An 18,632-nucleotide genomic window follows, 5' to 3' on the forward strand; every position below is an offset into this window, starting at 1 on the left:
TGTAATCGCTGCCAAAGATGCTTCAACAAAGTACTGAGCAAAGGGTCTGTAAATGTAATTGATTTATTTTTAATAAATCTGCAAAAATGTCTAAACCTGTTTTTGCTTTGTAATATAGGGGGTATTGTGTGTAGATTGATAAGGGGGAAAAAACTAATCAATTTTAAAATAAGGCTGTAACATAACAAAATGTGGAAAAAGTCAAAGGGTCTGAATTCTTTCCGAATGCACTGTATATCCACAAATTTCTTAGTGGGTATTGTGTATAGGCCTACTCACTTCTTAATCCCCACAATTTGTATCAAAGTAGTGTAGTGGCTATATGCTGTATCAATTAATAAGGTTGATGGAATAGATCAAAATGTTTAGCTTAAAATGTTTAACTTTTATTTCTTGACATTTTAGGCACTACAATGTCCACATAGTGGTCGGCCTATGCAGGAATGTTCTAAAATGCTATTTACGGGAAAACGCCTAAAATGCACACAGCACATACAAGCAGTTTCACAGAAATGGAAATATCTGTTTGAAGCTTAGAGAGGGGAGATCTAAAGATGGATCAACTATCATGGGTTGCTAATATGACTAGGATAAAGCCTTTGGCTGCTAGATAATTAAACAAAGTTGAAAGAAAACCAATAGAACAGGAGAACGATATGAGAGTCTTTATAAAATAATTGCTTGCAAGTTTCAAAGGCGGGATTTTGGCAATAGGCTACTTTGAAGCAAGGCAAGACATGCCTCATAATATGAAGCAAAAGACCTGGAAAAATATAGCGGTGCTAATGATAGGCCTAACAGTCTTCTGGTAGATGGAAAGGCTTTCCCAAAAAATGTTAACTGGCTACAAAAGTACCCCATGCCTACCTGGCAGAATGATATCATGATTATTTGCATCGATCCAGTGCATTTCTTTTGCTAACTCCATCCCATGTGCTACAGAAACACTGCTAACTAAACAACAGCACTAGGTGCCTGCGAACTTGAATGACCCCTTGTGTAAAATAACTACAGTATTCCTATAGGATATTATAGGATTTCTATAGTACCCTATAGTGGGGGCACTATAGTTTCCTATAAGTTCTCACCCTCTATAATATTCATAAAGGATTTCCTATAGGGTTTCTATAGGATTTCCTGTCCGATGTTCTCTGTTATACTTGTATAGTACTATCATTAATCAAAATATAGTATCTATAGTATTCCTATAGTGAGTTTTGATAGTATTCTAGTTTTTAGTATTTCTTCCAGCTGCTTATGAACGCTTGCATGCATATTATTATTGTGCTTTTTTCAGTGAAGAACATTGCTGTTCATTGTCTTATTTGAAGTTCAGCTTGTTTGCCTTGTTCTGCTTATTTCAGAGCATCCACGTTTAAAATCAATGTTAATTAAATAAAATTGCAGAAAAGTGCCCATGTCTCAATATGTCTCAACTCCAACTGAATGGATTGAAGAGCTATTCCACACTTTGACTTATGTAGAATTTAAGTTACGCAAATATTTTTTTTAAATGTACTCAAATAAGGAGTGTGGCTAATGGTAGGTAGCTGGTGGTGTATACAGTGCCTTGCGAAAGTATTCGGCCCCCTTGAACTTTGCGACCTTTTGCCACATTTCAGGCTTCAAACATAAAGATATAAAACTGTATTTTTTTGTGAAGAATCAACAACAAGTGGGACACAATCATTAAGTGGAACGACATTTATTGGATATTTCAAACTTTTGCACGCCCAATTTTTCAGTTTTTGATTTGTTAAAAAAGTTTGAAATATCCAATAAATGTCGTTCCACTTCATGATTGTGTCCCACTTGTTGTTGATTCTTCACAAAAAAATACAGTTTTATATCTTTATGTTTGAAGCCTGAAATGTGGCAAAAGGTCGCAAAGTTCAAGGGGGCCGAATACTTTCGCAAGGCACTGTACATATTCAATTTAGATGACTTCAATACAGCATGTGTAACTATTCAAGTAGGCGACATCAGTCAACATGTCAGGATATTCATAAATTGAAATTTACACAAACATATATTACATGTTTTTATAAATAGCACCAAAATACAAAATCATTCTCATGTTTAACATGTAGTTGACATATATTTAACAATCTCAGATAGCTAGGTCCTATGCTATTTGCACAACTCAAATATTACCATGGTATTGCATTATTTATACCATGGTATAGATCTGAATAATGGAAATGTACCATGGTTTTAGCTTTGAGGTATGATGGTACTGCCATGCACCTAAATAATATCATGGTTTAAATGATGCAATACCATGGTATTGTTTCAGTGCATGGCAGTACTATTATTCTTCAAAGATGTGGATCATGGAAATACCATGGTTTTAAGCACCATACATTCTACTATGGTACCTCAGAATTATGATAAAGTGGCGCAAAAAAAGATGGTAACGCACAATTAATAAAGATGGTACCATGGTACAATGGCAGTATAAAGCATTAAATAAACAAGTCCACCAAGGTCAAAATAGGTTGGATGGTATTATAATGATACGTTTATATTTTTGGTAGGCCGTCATTGTAAATAATAATGTTTTCAACTGACGTGCCTAGTTAAATAAATATACCACCATGTGCACGTTTCTGATAAAGTCAGAGGCATTAGGCTACTATTGTTGGTCCTATTTTGTAACATCAAAGGCAACATTTTTTTTTGCACCTGTTTGGGTTCCCTGTATGCCAACAAGAAATGTGGGAGAATGTGAGATATGGTAGCCTAATATTTTGCATTCTGCAATCATGTATAGTCAAGGCAAATATTTGTATAACTAACCCAATATGGACCAGAGCCTGTCATTTCGAATGGGAGTAAATAAATCATAGTGGGCAGAGCCAAGCACGAGCTAGTGAGATCCTAGGCGCATGTTTTAGCATTTATTTATATATTTCCTTTAGGGAACACCTACTCTGAAGAGCACGTGTGCAATAACTCAATTCACTCTTGCACTCCTTCTAAACACCATTTTTAAAGATTTTGGCAAAGGGTAAAGTCTACAAAAACGCAGACCACTCATTTACAGATTATAGTTTGGAAACAGAAAACTGTATGGAGATCAAATGTTTCATTGATGAGAATATTTGCAGAATGTTGGCTAAAATCCATCTCGCTCCATCTTCTTCCCTACTGCTGGCCACTGGGCTTCCACTCATCAGTGTAAACGCCAACCAGATTCATACATCCGGTGAAATATCTGTCTCATTGTTCCATCTGTGGTCAAGGGGTGTGCTTGTTTCTGCACGCAGACGGAGCCATGTGCTCTAGTGGTTGGATCACGTGCTCTCGCTCTACAGTGGCTTTCGCGCTAGCGAGTCAGTTGAATGAGAGAGCCAACTGAAACTGGAGAGAAGCACCAGATAAACAAATTATTTTAATCCGTATCTTCACAGTGAGCAAGTTATAAAGCATATGATATGAAACACCAAGTTAAGCAGAGTTGAATGATACTGTTATATTTTGATGACATTTTCATTGTTGAATTAAATTTATAAAACTCTGTTAGCATAGAAGCTAACACCGCCTAATGTTAGTTCCAGTCAAGTTAGCCTGTCTTGGCAACAGAGCGGACTCCAATGAATGTTCACACAGAGCGTAGGGATATGTTGAGAATAACATGATGAAAATGTATTGATGAGATATGCCTTTTTACAAATTGTTTTTAGTAGCTATTTTGGCTATTTAGAATTGTATAAGAGTAGCCAAGTCAGGCACATGTAGCACTTCATCTTGAATCACTATGGTGGATAAGTAAGGGACAAAACGCCGAAGTTGTGTACATTACCTTGGAGCCGAGTCCCTTTGCAGAGTTAATTTTCCAAGGTCATGTACAGAACGGAGGCGTTTATCCCACTTATGTCACAGTTGCCAAAGAAAACAATATGAAAGCACACATTCACTGGTAGAAATAATTATTTTCGTTGATGTTTATTTTTGTAAGATAATTCATACTTTTTCGTCTTTTGGTTGCTAGAGACGCAACCCAATCGTTTGTTTGATTAGTTCGATATTTACAGACGTGACCCAGTTGTTCGTTCTTCAAGTTCCGTTGCCATCTTATCCCTTACTTGCTGCTAGCTAGCCAACTTGCTACGACTACACAGGCACTGCCTCTGCAACAAGAATAACAGCAAAGTTTATTCCGTTGCATTTAAGCCGTTTATACCACAGTTGCCAAAGAAAACAATACAAAGCACATTTTGTTGTTATTGATATTTATATAAACTAAATCATACATTCTCATATTTTGGTTGCTAGAAACGCGACCCAGTCTGTTCGATTTGTTCAATATTTATGGAGCTGACCCAGTTGTTCGTTTTTATGTTCCGTTGCCATGCTCGGAAGCAACATTCCTATCCATTGTTTCCTAGCTAGCTAGCCAGCCAACTAGCTATGGCTAACACAGTCAAGACTTCTGCAGCCAGAATAACAGCCAAGTAGCTGTTTTCTATTGACATTCACTATGATACATCCATAACAATGAGCTGATACTGCCCAATTTTGTCTGGCGTAGCTAGAAAAGTTTGCCTTCATGTCAGGAAACTCGTCAACACTGACTGTTAATTATGAGAAGATCTAACACTAGGCTAGAAGCTAGCTAAATAGTTTGTTGCATGCAAACCTGCCAATATCACAAAAACAAAACACATGTTGCTGAAAACACCTGGTCCCTCATTATTGTTATTTTATTGTGATACTTTAGGTTTCCTATTTTCTTAAAACTGCATTGTTGGTTAAGAGCTTGGAAATAAGCATTTCACGGTAATGTCTACACCTATTGTACTCGGCGCATGTGACAAATAAAATTGACAGCATAGTGCCACGTGTCATGACTGCAGCAGTAGGGACAAGATAAATTAGTGTTCATCACTCACCATGTTTGGTAATCATCAGATGGTCCCCCAAAAATTATTTTTTATTTTTTATAAAGTCTGCAATAACAAATCAAAGCTAAGCAAAGTTATTTCCTCGTTGGACCTGAGTGCAATGTTTTAATGTCCATTCTAAAACGCCCTTCTCGCCAATCAGAAACGAGTATTCAACAACGCTGTGGTATAAATAGAATTTCCTAAAATATTATTGTAGCCTGACACACTACTTTTATATTTGATTCATTAGTTTGTTTCTCCAAAATACAATGTGTTCCCTAGTTTTAAAATGACTATATCTAACAATGTTTTGTGGAGCTTCCATTTCTTCTCAAAGAAGTGCAGGTGCTTGGGAGAGAAAGGAAAATCATTTGGGTAAGCTTCAGTCACCCATCTTACTCAACTTAATATCCTCATCCTATTGTGCATACAGTATTGTGAATGGCAGATCTAATTGTTACATTCATAATGCATATGAGACAGTTGATTGAAAGAATGTATTTTTTACTCCATACATTTTGAGACAACCAAAAGTACTCTTTACATTTGGAATGCTTAGCAGGACAGGAAAATGGTCCAATTCACACACTTATCAACCCTACTGCCTCTGATCTGGCGGACTCACCAAACACAAATGCTTAGTTTGTAAATTATGTGTTGGAGTGTGCCCCTGACTATCCGTTAATTTTGACATCTGGTTTGCTTAATATAAGGAATGTGTAATTACCTTTCAGTTGTAGCTTAAAATAGTGTTTTCTGCATGCATGGTCACCAACAACAAAATGTAGCCTACACAGATGCATTTTAACATACAAATAGCAGACCTGTCAACATTGGGAAATGTTTTTGAATAACAGCGCAACCCCCTCCGCTCATTCTCCACAATTATGATACTCAATAACGTGTGTACCATCTTAATAAAACACAATTTTCCTCCAACATTTTCAGACAACTTAGGATGTTGCACAACATCCTAAATTGTCAGAAAATCTGCCTTTGCAGCCTGAATGGTGGATGCTTTATGTACGAGCTGGCCCACGGGGGACAGGAGTGTATTAACGGCTGGGCACATCAATCCTAGCATCCACTATCAGTTGCCTAGGCTAAGACAATATACCGCATGACTCCAAGATTACTTTAATATGATGGCTATTATATCAATGTTTGAGCATAAAATGGTATTTCCACAGCCATTTCTCGCATAATTAATTTGACATACACAAAAAGATCACACCTTGTCTAGCCTATTTCGTTTTGTCGACATTTGGAAAGTTTCCCAGACAAATTAGCAAATTTGTCCAACAGGCCTTCCATAAAAAAATGTATCAGACACTTTACTCAAATAAAAAGGTTGGATGGAAACCTGGCTAGTGATTTCAGTTTATTGCTGTATCTGGCTAGGATATAAGCAATAAATAAAGGATATAAATATAGGCTAAGCCTGATTAAATCAATGCTAAAAAGACTTAACATTTTGTTAATATAGAGCTAGCATATACAAGCATCACTCATTTTATTTTGCTGGACCCCATGTCAGTCTGTCGTTGATTTGAAAACAGCGGGCCTAGATTGCATTGTTATAGCCTGAATTGTGCCACTTTATAGTAGAAGCCATATAGGCTATTATGCCTATTTGTTATCCCAAGACATATACAGTACCAGTCAAAAGTTTGGGCAGACCTACTCATTCAAGTGTTTTTCTATAGTTTTTACAATTGTCTACATTGTAGTGAAGACATCAAAAATATAAAATAACACATATGGAATCATGGTAGAAACCCCCCCAAAAAGTGTTAAAACAATTCAAAATATATTTTATATTTGAGATTCTTCAAAGTAGCAACCCTTTTCCTTGATAATAGCTTTGAACTCCTGGCATTCTCTCAACCAGGTTCATGAGGTAGTCACCTGGAATGCATTTCAATTTACAGGTGTACCTTGTTAAGTTAATTTGTGGAATTTATTTCCTTCTTAATGTGTTTGAACCAATCAGTTCTGTTGTGAAAAGGTAGGGGTGGTTTTCAGAAGATAGCCCTATTTGGTAAAAGACCAAGTCCAAATTATGTCAAGAACAGCTCAAATAAGCAAAGAGAAACAAGTCCATCATTACTTTAAGACATGGAGGTCAGTCAATGCGGAACATTTTAAGAACTTTGAAGATTTCTTCAAGTGCAGTCGCAAAAACCATCAAGTGCTATGATGAAACTGGCTCTCATGAGGATCGCCACAGGAAAGGAAAACCCAGAGTTACCTCTGCTGCAGAGGATAAGTTCATTAGAGTTACCACCCTCAGAAATTGCAGCCCAAATAAATGCTTCACAGAGTTCAAGCAATAGACACATCTCAACATCAACTGTTCAGAGGAGACGGTGTGAATCAGCCCTTCATGGTCAAATTGCTGCAAAGAAACCACTACTAAAGGACACCAAGAAGAAGAGACTTGCTTGGGCCAAGAAACACAAGCAATAGAAATTAGACCGGTGGAAATCTGTCCTTTGGTCTGATGAGCCCGTTTGGAACTGTAGATGAACAGATGATCTCTGCATGTGTGGTTCCCACAGTGAAGCATGTATGTGGTGGTGTGATGGTGCTTTGCTGGCAACACTGTCTGTGATTCATTTAGAATTCAAGACACACTTAACCAGCATGGCTACCACAGCAATACGCCATCCCATCTGGTTTGGACTTAGTCCCACTATCATTTGTTTTTCAACAGGACAATGACCCAACACACCTCCAGGCTGTGTAAGGGCTATTTGACACAATCCCCCGACCTCAACCCAATTGAGATGTTTTGGGATGAGTTGGACCGCAGAGTGAAGGAAAAGCAGCCAACAAGTGCTCAGCATATGTGGGAACTCCTTCAAGACTGTTGGAAAAGCATTCCAGGTGAAGCTGGTTAAGAGAATTTTTGGTTACTAAATAATTCCATATATGTTATTTCATAGATGTCTTCACTATTATTCTACAAATGTAGAAAATAGTAAACAAAGAAAAACACTTGAATGTGTAGGTGTCCACACTTGACTGGTACTGTATGTGTTTGCTGGGTTCAGTGAAATGCCTCCCTTTTTATGCTAGACTTGCGCTTGTCGCACAGATCTTCGGCTGGAGAGATCAAGAGCTCAACTCCAAGAATTGTGTTAAGCATGGACCGTAACTATGTGGTTTGAAATTAAAGATACATTTTATTGTTAACCAAAAGCATAATAAATTAACTAATAGTCATCGTAGGCTGTACGTTATAACAATTGTCTGATGGGGTCTGAAGGGGCTCCACTCACCCACAAATTATCTGCTTTGGCTTGAGAGCACAGCTCCCGAATAAGCGGATACTTCAATAAAAAAGAAAGACAAAGAACTGCGAAATATAGCGGAGTTGGGTACACAAGTTGGCAGGTCTGAATTGTTATTTGAGTGCATTATCATTGAATCACATTTCCATTCTTTACTGTCTGCGTGATAAAAGTGTGCCCAAGCATGAGCACAAAGGAAGCGATAGTGTGAGTATTGGTGAAGTGGGACACTTTCTGAAAATGTGCTTTCCCGGGACACCTTAGAGAATCATCCTATTTTTTAACCCCCAACATGATACCATTCTAAATAGCTCAAGAACTTTCCTACACAAAATGAAAAAATATTAAAAACACACAGGATGGATGGCTCTTCAAACCCAAATTGTCCCGAGACCGCATTTTTTCAGTTAATACTGGCATATTGGGCCACCTTGATCGGGAAAGTGGGAAAGTCTTTATTGTAAAGACGGATAAATTAGAGCCTATAAAAGCAATTTCTATATTTTTATGATAAACTTAAATTATTCATACAAATGAAATCTATTATAACATTCTTTAGGTATTTTTGTGGACAGTTTTGTCACACAACACAATGCCATAGATGTCTCAAGTTGATTGAGCGTGCAATTGGCATGCTAAATGCAGAAATGTCCACCAGAGTTGTTGCCAGAGAATTGAATGTTCATTTCTCTACCATAAGCCGCTTCCAACATCGTTTTAGAGAATTTGGCAGTATGTCCAACCGGCCTCACAACCGCAGACCACATGTAACTACGCCAGCCCAGCCCATCCGGTTTCTACACCTGCGGGATCGTCTGAGACCAGCCCTCCGGACAGCAGATGAAACTGTGGGTAAGCACACCAGAAGAACAGTCAGAAACCGTTTCAGGGAAGCTCATCAGCATGCTCGTCTTCCTCACCAGGGTCTTGGACTGACTGCAGTTCAGCGTCGTACCAGACTTCAGTGGGCAAGTGCTCACCTTCGATGGCCACTGGCATGTTGGATAACTGTGCTCTTCACGACTGATTCCCGGTTTTAACTGTACCAGGCAGGTCTCCCGAGTGGCGCAGTGGTCTAAGGGACTGCATTGCAGTCCTAGCTGTGCCACTAGAGATTCTAGGTTCGAGTCCAGGCTCTGTCGCAGCCGGCCGTGACCCGGAAGACCCATGGGGCGGCGCACAATTGGCCCAGTGTCGTCCGGGTTAGGGGAGGGTACCACGAAATTGGGGAGAAGGGGTTCCATATATTATTCTTTTTTTATATAAAACTGTATGGCAGGGTGTGTATGTCAACAGCGTGCCCCATGGTAGTTAGTGGATGGGTTATGGTATGGGGCAGGCATAAGCTACGGGCAACGAACACAATTGCATTTTATCGAAGGGAATTTGAATGCACAGAGATACCGTGATGAGATCCTAAGGCTCATTGTCGTGCCATTTATCGGTTCATGTTTCAGGATGATAATGCACGGCCCCATGTCTCAAAGATCTGAAAACAATTCCTGGAAGCTGAAAACGTCCCAGTTCTTCCATGGCCTGCATACTCACCAGACATGTCACCCATTGATCATGTTTGGGATGCTCTGGATCAAAGTGAACAACAGCGTGTTCCAGTTCCAGCAAATATCCAGCAACTTCGTACAGCTTTTGAAGAGGAGTGTGACAGCATTCCACAGGCCACAATCAACAGCCTGATCAACTCTATGCAAAGGAGATGTGTTGCCCTGCATTACAAAAATGGTGGTCAGACCAAAAATACTGACTGGTTTTCTGATCAGTTCCAACTTTTTTTTGCTTATCTGTGTTCCCAGTCATATGAAATCCATAGATCACAGCGTAATGAATTTATTTCAATTGACTGATTTCCTTATGTGAACTGTAACTCAGTAAAATCTTTGAAATTGTTGCATGTTGTGTTAATATTTTTGTTCAGTGCATTTAGAATATGGATTTCTGTTACAAAAACATGTACACTATTTCACAGTGGGGGTGGTGGGAAAAATAATTGAAGAAGCCAATCCAGTTAAAAGGCTCACCACTTGGATTCGGTCTTTTGCAGCAAAATTTGAAATGGTGTATTTTACATTTGATGAAAGTAGAGACTCAGAGCTACCAAACAGTATATCATACACTGCATTTGAGGAACAATGGCAAAGTAATTATGCTTTGAAAGTTGATAACTTGTAAACTCACTTTAGACAAAATCCCTTTTGAATGTTTTGGTATCTCGTGAAGAGCTCTTTGTCTACACCCATTCAGCATCAATCACACTCTCTTAAGCTTAAGCCCCACAAATCTTGTTTCGCTGTCAGAGCGTTCAGAGCACACACACTTGACGCTCTGGCCAATTATTTGTTTACCTCTGGATAATATGAAAACAGCCTAACCAGCTCTGCTGGCAACAATTTCATGACGCTTTTTTGCCAACGTTTACTAACACCGGCCATATTCAACTGGTGTTGTACACTTTAGCTTAAGACATGTAGGTAGCTAGCTAGGTAAATAATGAACCTAGCTAGGTAAACAAAGTGTAAGATCACACACGTCACATAAAGTTAGCTAACGAGCCAGCCAGCTAACGTTAGCTAATTAAACAACAATGAACATAGTGCCAAATCATGTCGTTACTACCATGCATGAATCTGCTAGCTAACTTTAGGCTCTAACTAGGAAAACAAACAGCTCTGGGATACAAATAATAATGTCAGCTAGCTAACAGTACACTTCAGCTTAAGACACGTAGCTAGCTAGGTAAACAATGAACCCAGCTAGGTAAACGTATAAAATCACACGTCACGTACCGTTAGCTAACGAGCTAGCCAGGTAACGTTAGTTAGTTAAACAACAATGAACATAGTGCCTAATCATATCGTTACTACCCTGCATGAATTTGCTGGGAGCTAACCAACAAAAAATGTTCTTCCCCAAAAACATCTGTTTCTGTAGCTTGATGTTACCTAAATTAACCCTAATTTATAAGACAATTCTTATTTGATTAACGGTGGTCGGACCCATCCATGTGAAGCTAGCCACAATAAGGATTAGCCACAATAGTGGACTTTGCGGTTAGCCTTCAAAATAAAAGTATGTCATTGACAGTGATGCAAATTAATATAAATGGTGGAATTATGCCACAATTGAATAGATCATGCTGAACAAGGTTGGAGTGTTGTTATATAAAATCAAAAGACAATTTGTTAATTTGACAAAAATCTGTTGAAATCATACTTTAGAATTGCATGTTTTGGAGTCTGATAACTGAGGAGGACGTTGGACCCCATTTCCTTGATCCCCAATCCTTAGGTAAAGCTGTTCAGTGCAATATGAATGTCAACACACAAAATAGGCTGACTGGAGAGGTTATTTCACACAGTCACAGTCCCACGATGAGAGCTACACTGCTAATATTTGCGTAAACTCTTCACAGTTGTGTTCTGTGTGTGTCAGAGTAGACTGATACCCCATTTCATTGCTTCACATTCCAACCTTGTTTAACATTATCTAGTCTAAATATGGCATGATTCCACCAATTGTAACCTTCTGCATCACTTTCAAATAGGTACTTTTAAAAATTCCACTAAAAAAAAAAATCCACTATTGGGCCTAATCCTTATTGTGGCTAGCTTCACAACACAAGCCGGTCCGGTTGAACCTCACTAGCCAGGTGAAGCTAGCTGGCTGCTTATAACATTAGCTTTGAGTAACAGGGTTAAGTAGCTGGCAACCTGAAGTTCAATTTAAATAGGCGAACAACAAGTGGCTACCTAGCTAATACTTACAAGGATTCCTAAATCATTGCTAAGAATAATGAAAATGACTGCAGTTTCTACTGGTCATTGTTTTCAGGCTGGTTGTATTCCTGCTAGCTAGGTGCCAAGCTAAAGCTAGCTAGCTACCCCAGAAGTTGCAGTCGAACAAATGCTGCTTTATTACCAATGCGGTATTGTAAACACATTGTTCATGGCCGGTGTTTGTAGACTTTTTCGTACAGCTTTGACAGTGCTACTGATAGTAGTGGTGGCACTTGGCTTGCGTGTGCAAATTCAGAGCACACATTCTATAATAGAACTGTGTTATTTGAAGTGTCAAATTAAAATCTTATTTGACACATCAACGCGTTATTTGACGTGTACCTTTTTTGACAAAGACCCAAACGACATGTCGTGAAGCTAATAGCAGTGGCGCTATTATTGTATAACTCCAATAGGGCAACATCTGAAAAATAGCGCACTTAGTGTGTACCGGTGCTCGACCAGTCGGCAAAAGCCAACATCACACACGACAATGAACGGTTGATTGTCAAGGGCAATGAATTCCATTTACCTTGACGTTCATGGATTTCGCCTTCTCGTTGAAATGTTCTTACGCTTTCAAATGACTGCTCGACTTCCACAGAGCAGACATTGTGGGCTAGGTTCGGAATGCTGTGTTGCATGTGTAGCGCAAAAGTTTGCGTGACGTCATGCAACTACGTTATATAGGTATGCACGTCAGCTTTGACATCGGTTTTCCACATTGGCATTAAACTAGACAATGTTGGCATTTTTAGCTAATATCGGCCGATTCCGATATGTTCACCGATATATCATGCAACCTTATTAGCTAGCTAACATTAGGCTCTTACTAGCAATAATGTCATACACATAACGTTAGCTACGGAGCTAGACAGCTAACTAACAGTTCACTTTAGCTTGAAATGAAACCACTTTGTCAAAATCAGAAACATGTCATATCTGAAAATGTAGCTAGCTAACGCTGGACTATCTTACCCGTCTGTATACAACATCATGCATGATGGACGCGTCTCCCTGTCACAGATGCCATGCCACGGTTGCCCTTAGTTTGAAGATGCAAGACAGGTTTTCTAATTCCACTGATTTCTCAACTCGATCGTCCAAAAAGTGGAAGGCAACACTTATGCAGCTCCACCACAATTTGTTTTGAAAGACGCGTTTGACAGGATTACCAACACAGACTTAACAGCTCAAATAGACAGACATTTTCAGGACCCTGTCTTTCAAAGATAATATGTAAAAATCCAAATAACTTCACAGATCTTCAATGTAAAGGGTTTAAACACTGTTTCCCATGCTTGTTCAATGAACCATAAACAATTAATGAACATGCACCTGTGGAACGGTTGTTAAGACACTAACAACTTACAGACGGTAGGCAATTAAGGTCACAGTTATGAAAAGGCCTCTTTAGTGTCCTAAGTTCTGACTCTGAAAAACACCAAAAGAAATATGCCCAGGGTCTCAGCTCATCTGTGTGAACGTGCCTCAGGTTTGCTGCAAGGAGGCCTCCTCGCAGTGGCAGACCATGTGTAACACCTGCACAGGATCAGTACATCCTAACATCACACCTGCGGGACAGGTACAGGATGGCGACAACAACAACTGCCCAAGTTACACCAGGAAAGCACAATCCCTCCATCAGTGCTCAGACTGTCCGCAATAGGCTGAGAGAGGCTGGACTGAGGGCTTGTAGGCCTGATTTAAGGCAGGTCCTCACCAGACATCACCGGCAACCACATCGCCTATGGCACAAACCCACCGTCGCTGGACCAGGCAGGACTGGCAAAAAGTGCTCTTCACTGACGAGTCGCGGTTGTCTCACCAGGGGTCATGGTCGGATTTGCGTTTATCCTCGAAGGAATGAGCGTTACACCGAGGCCTATACTCTGGAGCGGGATCGATTTGGAGGTGGAGGGTCCATCATGGTCTGGGGCAGTGTGTAACAGCAGCATCGGAGCTTGTTGTCATTGTAGGCAATCTCAACGCAGGGAACAAGACATCCTCCTCCCTCATATGGTACACTTTCAGCATGACAATGCCACCAGTCACACTGCTCGTTCTGTGATTGCCTGCAAGACAGGAATGTCAGTGTTCTGCCATGGCCAGCGAAGACCCCGGATCTCAATCCCATTGAGCAAGTCTGGGACCTGTTGGATCGGAGGGTGAGGGATAGGGCCATTCCCCCCAGAAATGTCCGGGAACTTGCAGGTGCCTTGGTGGAAGAGTGGGGTAACATCTCACAGCAAGAACTGGCAAATCTTGTGCAGTCCATGAGGAGATGGTGCCCACACCAGATACTGACTTACTTTTGATTTTGACTCCACCCCCTTTGTTCAGGGAGACATTATTCAGTTTCTGTTAGTCACATGTCTGTGGAACTTGTTCAGTTTATGTCTCAATTGTTGAATCTTGTTATGTTCATACAAATATTTACACATGTTAAGTTTGCTGAAAATAAATGCAGTTCTTTTTTGCTGAGTTTATATGGCAAACCAATTCGAACTCCTCTCTCGACATGTCCAGTCCACTCATTATCTCAGCCAAACACGGCTCGTGGGAAGGTTGCCATTTTTTTCTGTGGCTTAACCAACAAGGCTCGTAATTTAACAATTGTATTCGTATTTACAGATGTCATACAATTTTGTTATTAAAGCACATGAAAATTCACATTTTCCGGAAGGCATTTCTGCCCAAAAAATGCATTTTGATATAAAAAAAACTTGAAAATGTATTTTCTGTGAAGTCATGACTTGTGACATATGCCTAGTTTCCTGAAACGCGACACATATTAGAAGCTATGTGTTGTGATAATTGCGTTGTTTGCTCTATAACCTGTTCATATGCCTTGCGACTGTGATATATATATAGGCCTAAGACCGAGACAATAAGACCGTGGCAGGCAGAATAAATTCAACCACACCTTTTTTTTCATCACAAAACCGGAGAGCAACCTCTGTCCGGTGGTCCACAAAGCATACTGCGTGTAACAACCAGTTACATGACCTACAGCATGGTCAAGCAAGTTAATGTTCATCATTTTTGGACTACTAAACAACCACTGAGAGTTACCGCAAGTCACAAAGAAAACAGGAGCTGCCTCCACTAATTCCAGCACCATTTCAACTTCAACATCATCAAATCATCTATGCTTAGTCTAATACAGTGACAACTAAAAGATAACAAAAACAATTTAGTCCCATCAATGTACACTAAATATGATGTGGCTGTCCACGGTTCTGATGTGTGTCTGCATTCGTACAGGTAGAAAAAAATAATGTTGACTCACCCTACTTGTAGAGAAACGCCAATGCCATCCTCCTCTCTTTCATGATGACAAAACGATCGGACTATGCCATACATAGGCCTACACGCCTTTACCACAAGTCCAAATCCCCATCCATGGCTAATTTAGGAAAAGGACAATTTTAGCTAGCTTGCCAGCCACTGGAGGACAACAACGTATTTCCCTTGATGCGATAGGAGTGATGCCAAATACAAACTGGCTTCCCTTGACACTTTTTTTGATGCTCCAGGACCATTCACAGTTGAGCTCACCCAGTTGAACTCAACGCTGATTGGCTATTATTTTATACTTAATTTTTTATCAAGGGAGGCCAAATTCCATTTATCAAGGGATGCTTGCTTCGATTGCATTCAATGCTGCGGGTGGCAACAATGTCATGCCGTTTCTCTCGTTCGGATGCTTTCTCTGGTGAGATACATTCAGCCTCTTGGGAATTGAAGGAAAATTATGAAAATACAAAGACGAAAGATAAATTATTTGATATGTTTTCTTGGTCCATTTTTTTGAGAAGCCTGGCTTCACTTGGCAACCACAAATACACGGCACTGGTATTTCATAGTCCACCTAAATATTTTTTCTGCATTAAAAAAAATGGCCTAGAGGAGTGTCCCAGTTTGACAGTAGGCGATTGGCAAACTGGGACGCTGTCAAAATGTCAATATTCTAAAAAGGTGCGAGTAGTACGGAAAGCATGAACAGTCATTATGCCTTACAATTACATCCCATTACAAAATATGTTGTAATGAGACACTGAATATCCTTAGTTTTTTTATAACCCTAACATTATTTACCTCAGAACCCATCATTTTCCTTACCAGGCAGTGTTTCAAACTCATAAATGACACACCCTCATCTTATGCCTGTGGGATAATCCCTGCAGCCATATTTGTTGTTGGTCCAAGTTATTAGCAAAGCAAGAGAAGTTTGCAACGTAAGCCCCTCAGCCCTCGTTTTTATTGGAGTTTGTGAGTGTACAATTATGTTCACGTCGGGGCCTGAAACATCCTATAATTCAATTTGCGATGATTGTACATCCACTAGAAAAGTCAGCCAAAACTTAAAACCTCAACATGGAGTCAACAAACAAGTGTAAGTAAAAACTAATGTAAATAAGTTTGAAATTGTGCTACTAATGCACAAACACTTCTCAAAAGTATTAAATTATGTTTTTGTTTGGTTAGCGTTTGGAAATTCTACAAAGAAAACATTTTCTTTCTTCAGAGGTTCCAGCTAGACAGGTTATGTTAGTTAGCTAATTAATTTGCTAGCTGGCATTCAGTAGGCCTATATTAATAATTATATAGTTAATATAAGTAGACATGCAATTATAATTGACTGTAACGCATATAGAGTACCACAAGCTACCGGTGGCTGAAATAATTATAATAAACATGTTTATTAACTATAAGACATGATTTGTAATGTCAGTAGCCTATAGGCTGTTTAGGTCTATGAATCCATAAGGGATAAAAACTGACGTTCTGTACATTAAGTTGGAAATAATGGACAATGCCGCGGGAAGAGGTGGAGCCCAGTACTATAATATTCTTATAATAAAGGTTTATGATAATCTTATTTTTTTCTGTAAGGGAAAGGTTCACTCAAATCTACATTTTTCTCAGACCTCAAAAGTGGTCTAAGCATTGTTACTGTTTTCAGTTATTGTACCACCAACTGAATTTTGCTCTGCCCGGATTGTCTCTTAAGTAACCCCTCAAGTGTATTTTAGCAGTAGAGACCAGCCTATGGTCTCATGAGTCTTCTGAAGTACCCCATGTGGATAGGCCAAGTACCCCTAGGGGTGCCCCTTGGTTGGGAAGCACTGATGTAGAACTTCCAAGTTTGTTCAGTCTTTCCATTTTTAAACTAAAGCGTGGAAGAGAGAACCTGAACAATAAAAAAAAAAAGGGAAAATCTGAAACCTGTGAATTTCTTACTCAGTTGACAGCCTAATTTATCAGTTTCTATAGTAGGCCTACTATTTGCTTCTTGCACAGTACACATTGGGTTGGCCTGACTGTGAAAGATATGAGATTTATTAATTTTAGGTCATTCAGAGTATGTCATACTGTGTGACATACTCTGAAGGCACAACTAAATAATGCTTCCACACACAGCTAGCGGACAAAACATGCACGCATTGCATAAACTAGCTAGCTGATGTTACATTCTTTCCATTGACGTGATCAGACTAATAATGAATGAACGATGCTGAAGTTTAAATGCTTAATCGATATCTCATTGATTCAGAGTTCACAAGCTAGCCCCTCGCCTCAAGGTTTTGGCCCACGCCTCAAGGTTTTGGCAAACATCTAAAGCATAAGCACGTGTAAAGTATTTAACTAGCTATAGCTGCAGCCAGACTCGTGTAGTCAGTGGCGATGCTCAGCAGAGCTGCATTGAGTTAACTATAGCTACCCCAGTTTGGTCGGGGCTTTCCTTGAACTCTCTGGAGTTTTCTCTGAGGTCTTCTTTTCTGGGGTTTTCTTCTCCTTTTTCTCATCTGACAGTCGGAGTTTCTTCGCTCTTGGTTCGCCTGACGCCATGGTTCTGAAGGAACACGCTTCAACCTCGTCGAGTCAAGATAGCTATCGTGGATATTAATCAAGAGGCAGATAGCGGAAAACGGCTATTAGAATCAACAGACGGAGCCCAAATATAGCTGCCCACAGACTGCGCCTGACCAGAAAGACAAGAACTTTGGTCAGAATTTGATGACTTAGTTGTGCGCACTTCGGTCAGTGCATATTACACGCAGATATTCACTCATGTCAAGGTAGAATATTGAAAGGTTTTATGTAAAGTTTAATTGTGCTGATAAGAGAGGATAAGTGTGCATGGTAAATCAGGCTTCTGTGTATTCATAGGTCGCACCTCTGCCACGTCACGTGACGGAGGTGCGATGCCAAGCCGCCCTCTACCGGCGGCGCCATAGTGTCAGGGTTGAAATCAGGCAGTGAGCAGGGCCCAGGGGCTTGCTTTCATTAGCTTTTTCTCTCACTATCCTGAGTTTAAGACAAGGGTTTAGCTATCTTGGAATTTAAGAACATTTCCAATAACTTTATTTTCAAGAATCTAATTTCTTTTAAACTTTTTGCTTCAGGAGAAACATAAGTAATAGCGCAAGAGACGTTCCAACAACATTTTTGAGGAATAACAACTTTGCTTAACTTTCTTCGTAAGTCTATAGTTAAGGAAAAAATGGCGGTTAAGAATACAATTCTTCTTAAGAAGGTTTTGTGAAGCCGGCCCCTGGTTGTTACTGAGTGAGTGAACGGTGGGGCGGTCCGGAGTGGTGTGTATGCTCGCACCTGATTAGACGACAATCACCCCATTGAAAGGAGGA

General features: G+C 39.7%; 1 protein-coding gene across 1 annotated transcript in view; it reads right to left on the reverse strand.

Annotated features, from left to right (window-relative positions):
• LOC135510795 (adenosine kinase-like) overlaps nt 1–17,909 on the reverse strand; it is a 45,873-nt gene extending 27,964 nt beyond the window's left edge. Inside the window, exon 1 of the mRNA XM_064932013.1 lies at nt 17,705–17,909. Within this exon, the coding sequence (XP_064788085.1) occupies nt 17,705–17,832 (128 nt within the window). The 5' untranslated portion in view covers nt 17,833–17,909. The remainder of the gene's footprint in view (nt 1–17,704) is intronic.
• Nucleotides 17,910–18,632: the final 723 nt, after the last annotated feature.

This window comes from Oncorhynchus masou, chromosome 23, assembly GCF_036934945.1.
Source record: "Oncorhynchus masou masou isolate Uvic2021 chromosome 23, UVic_Omas_1.1, whole genome shotgun sequence".
NCBI lineage: Eukaryota > Metazoa > Chordata > Actinopteri > Salmoniformes > Salmonidae > Oncorhynchus > Oncorhynchus masou.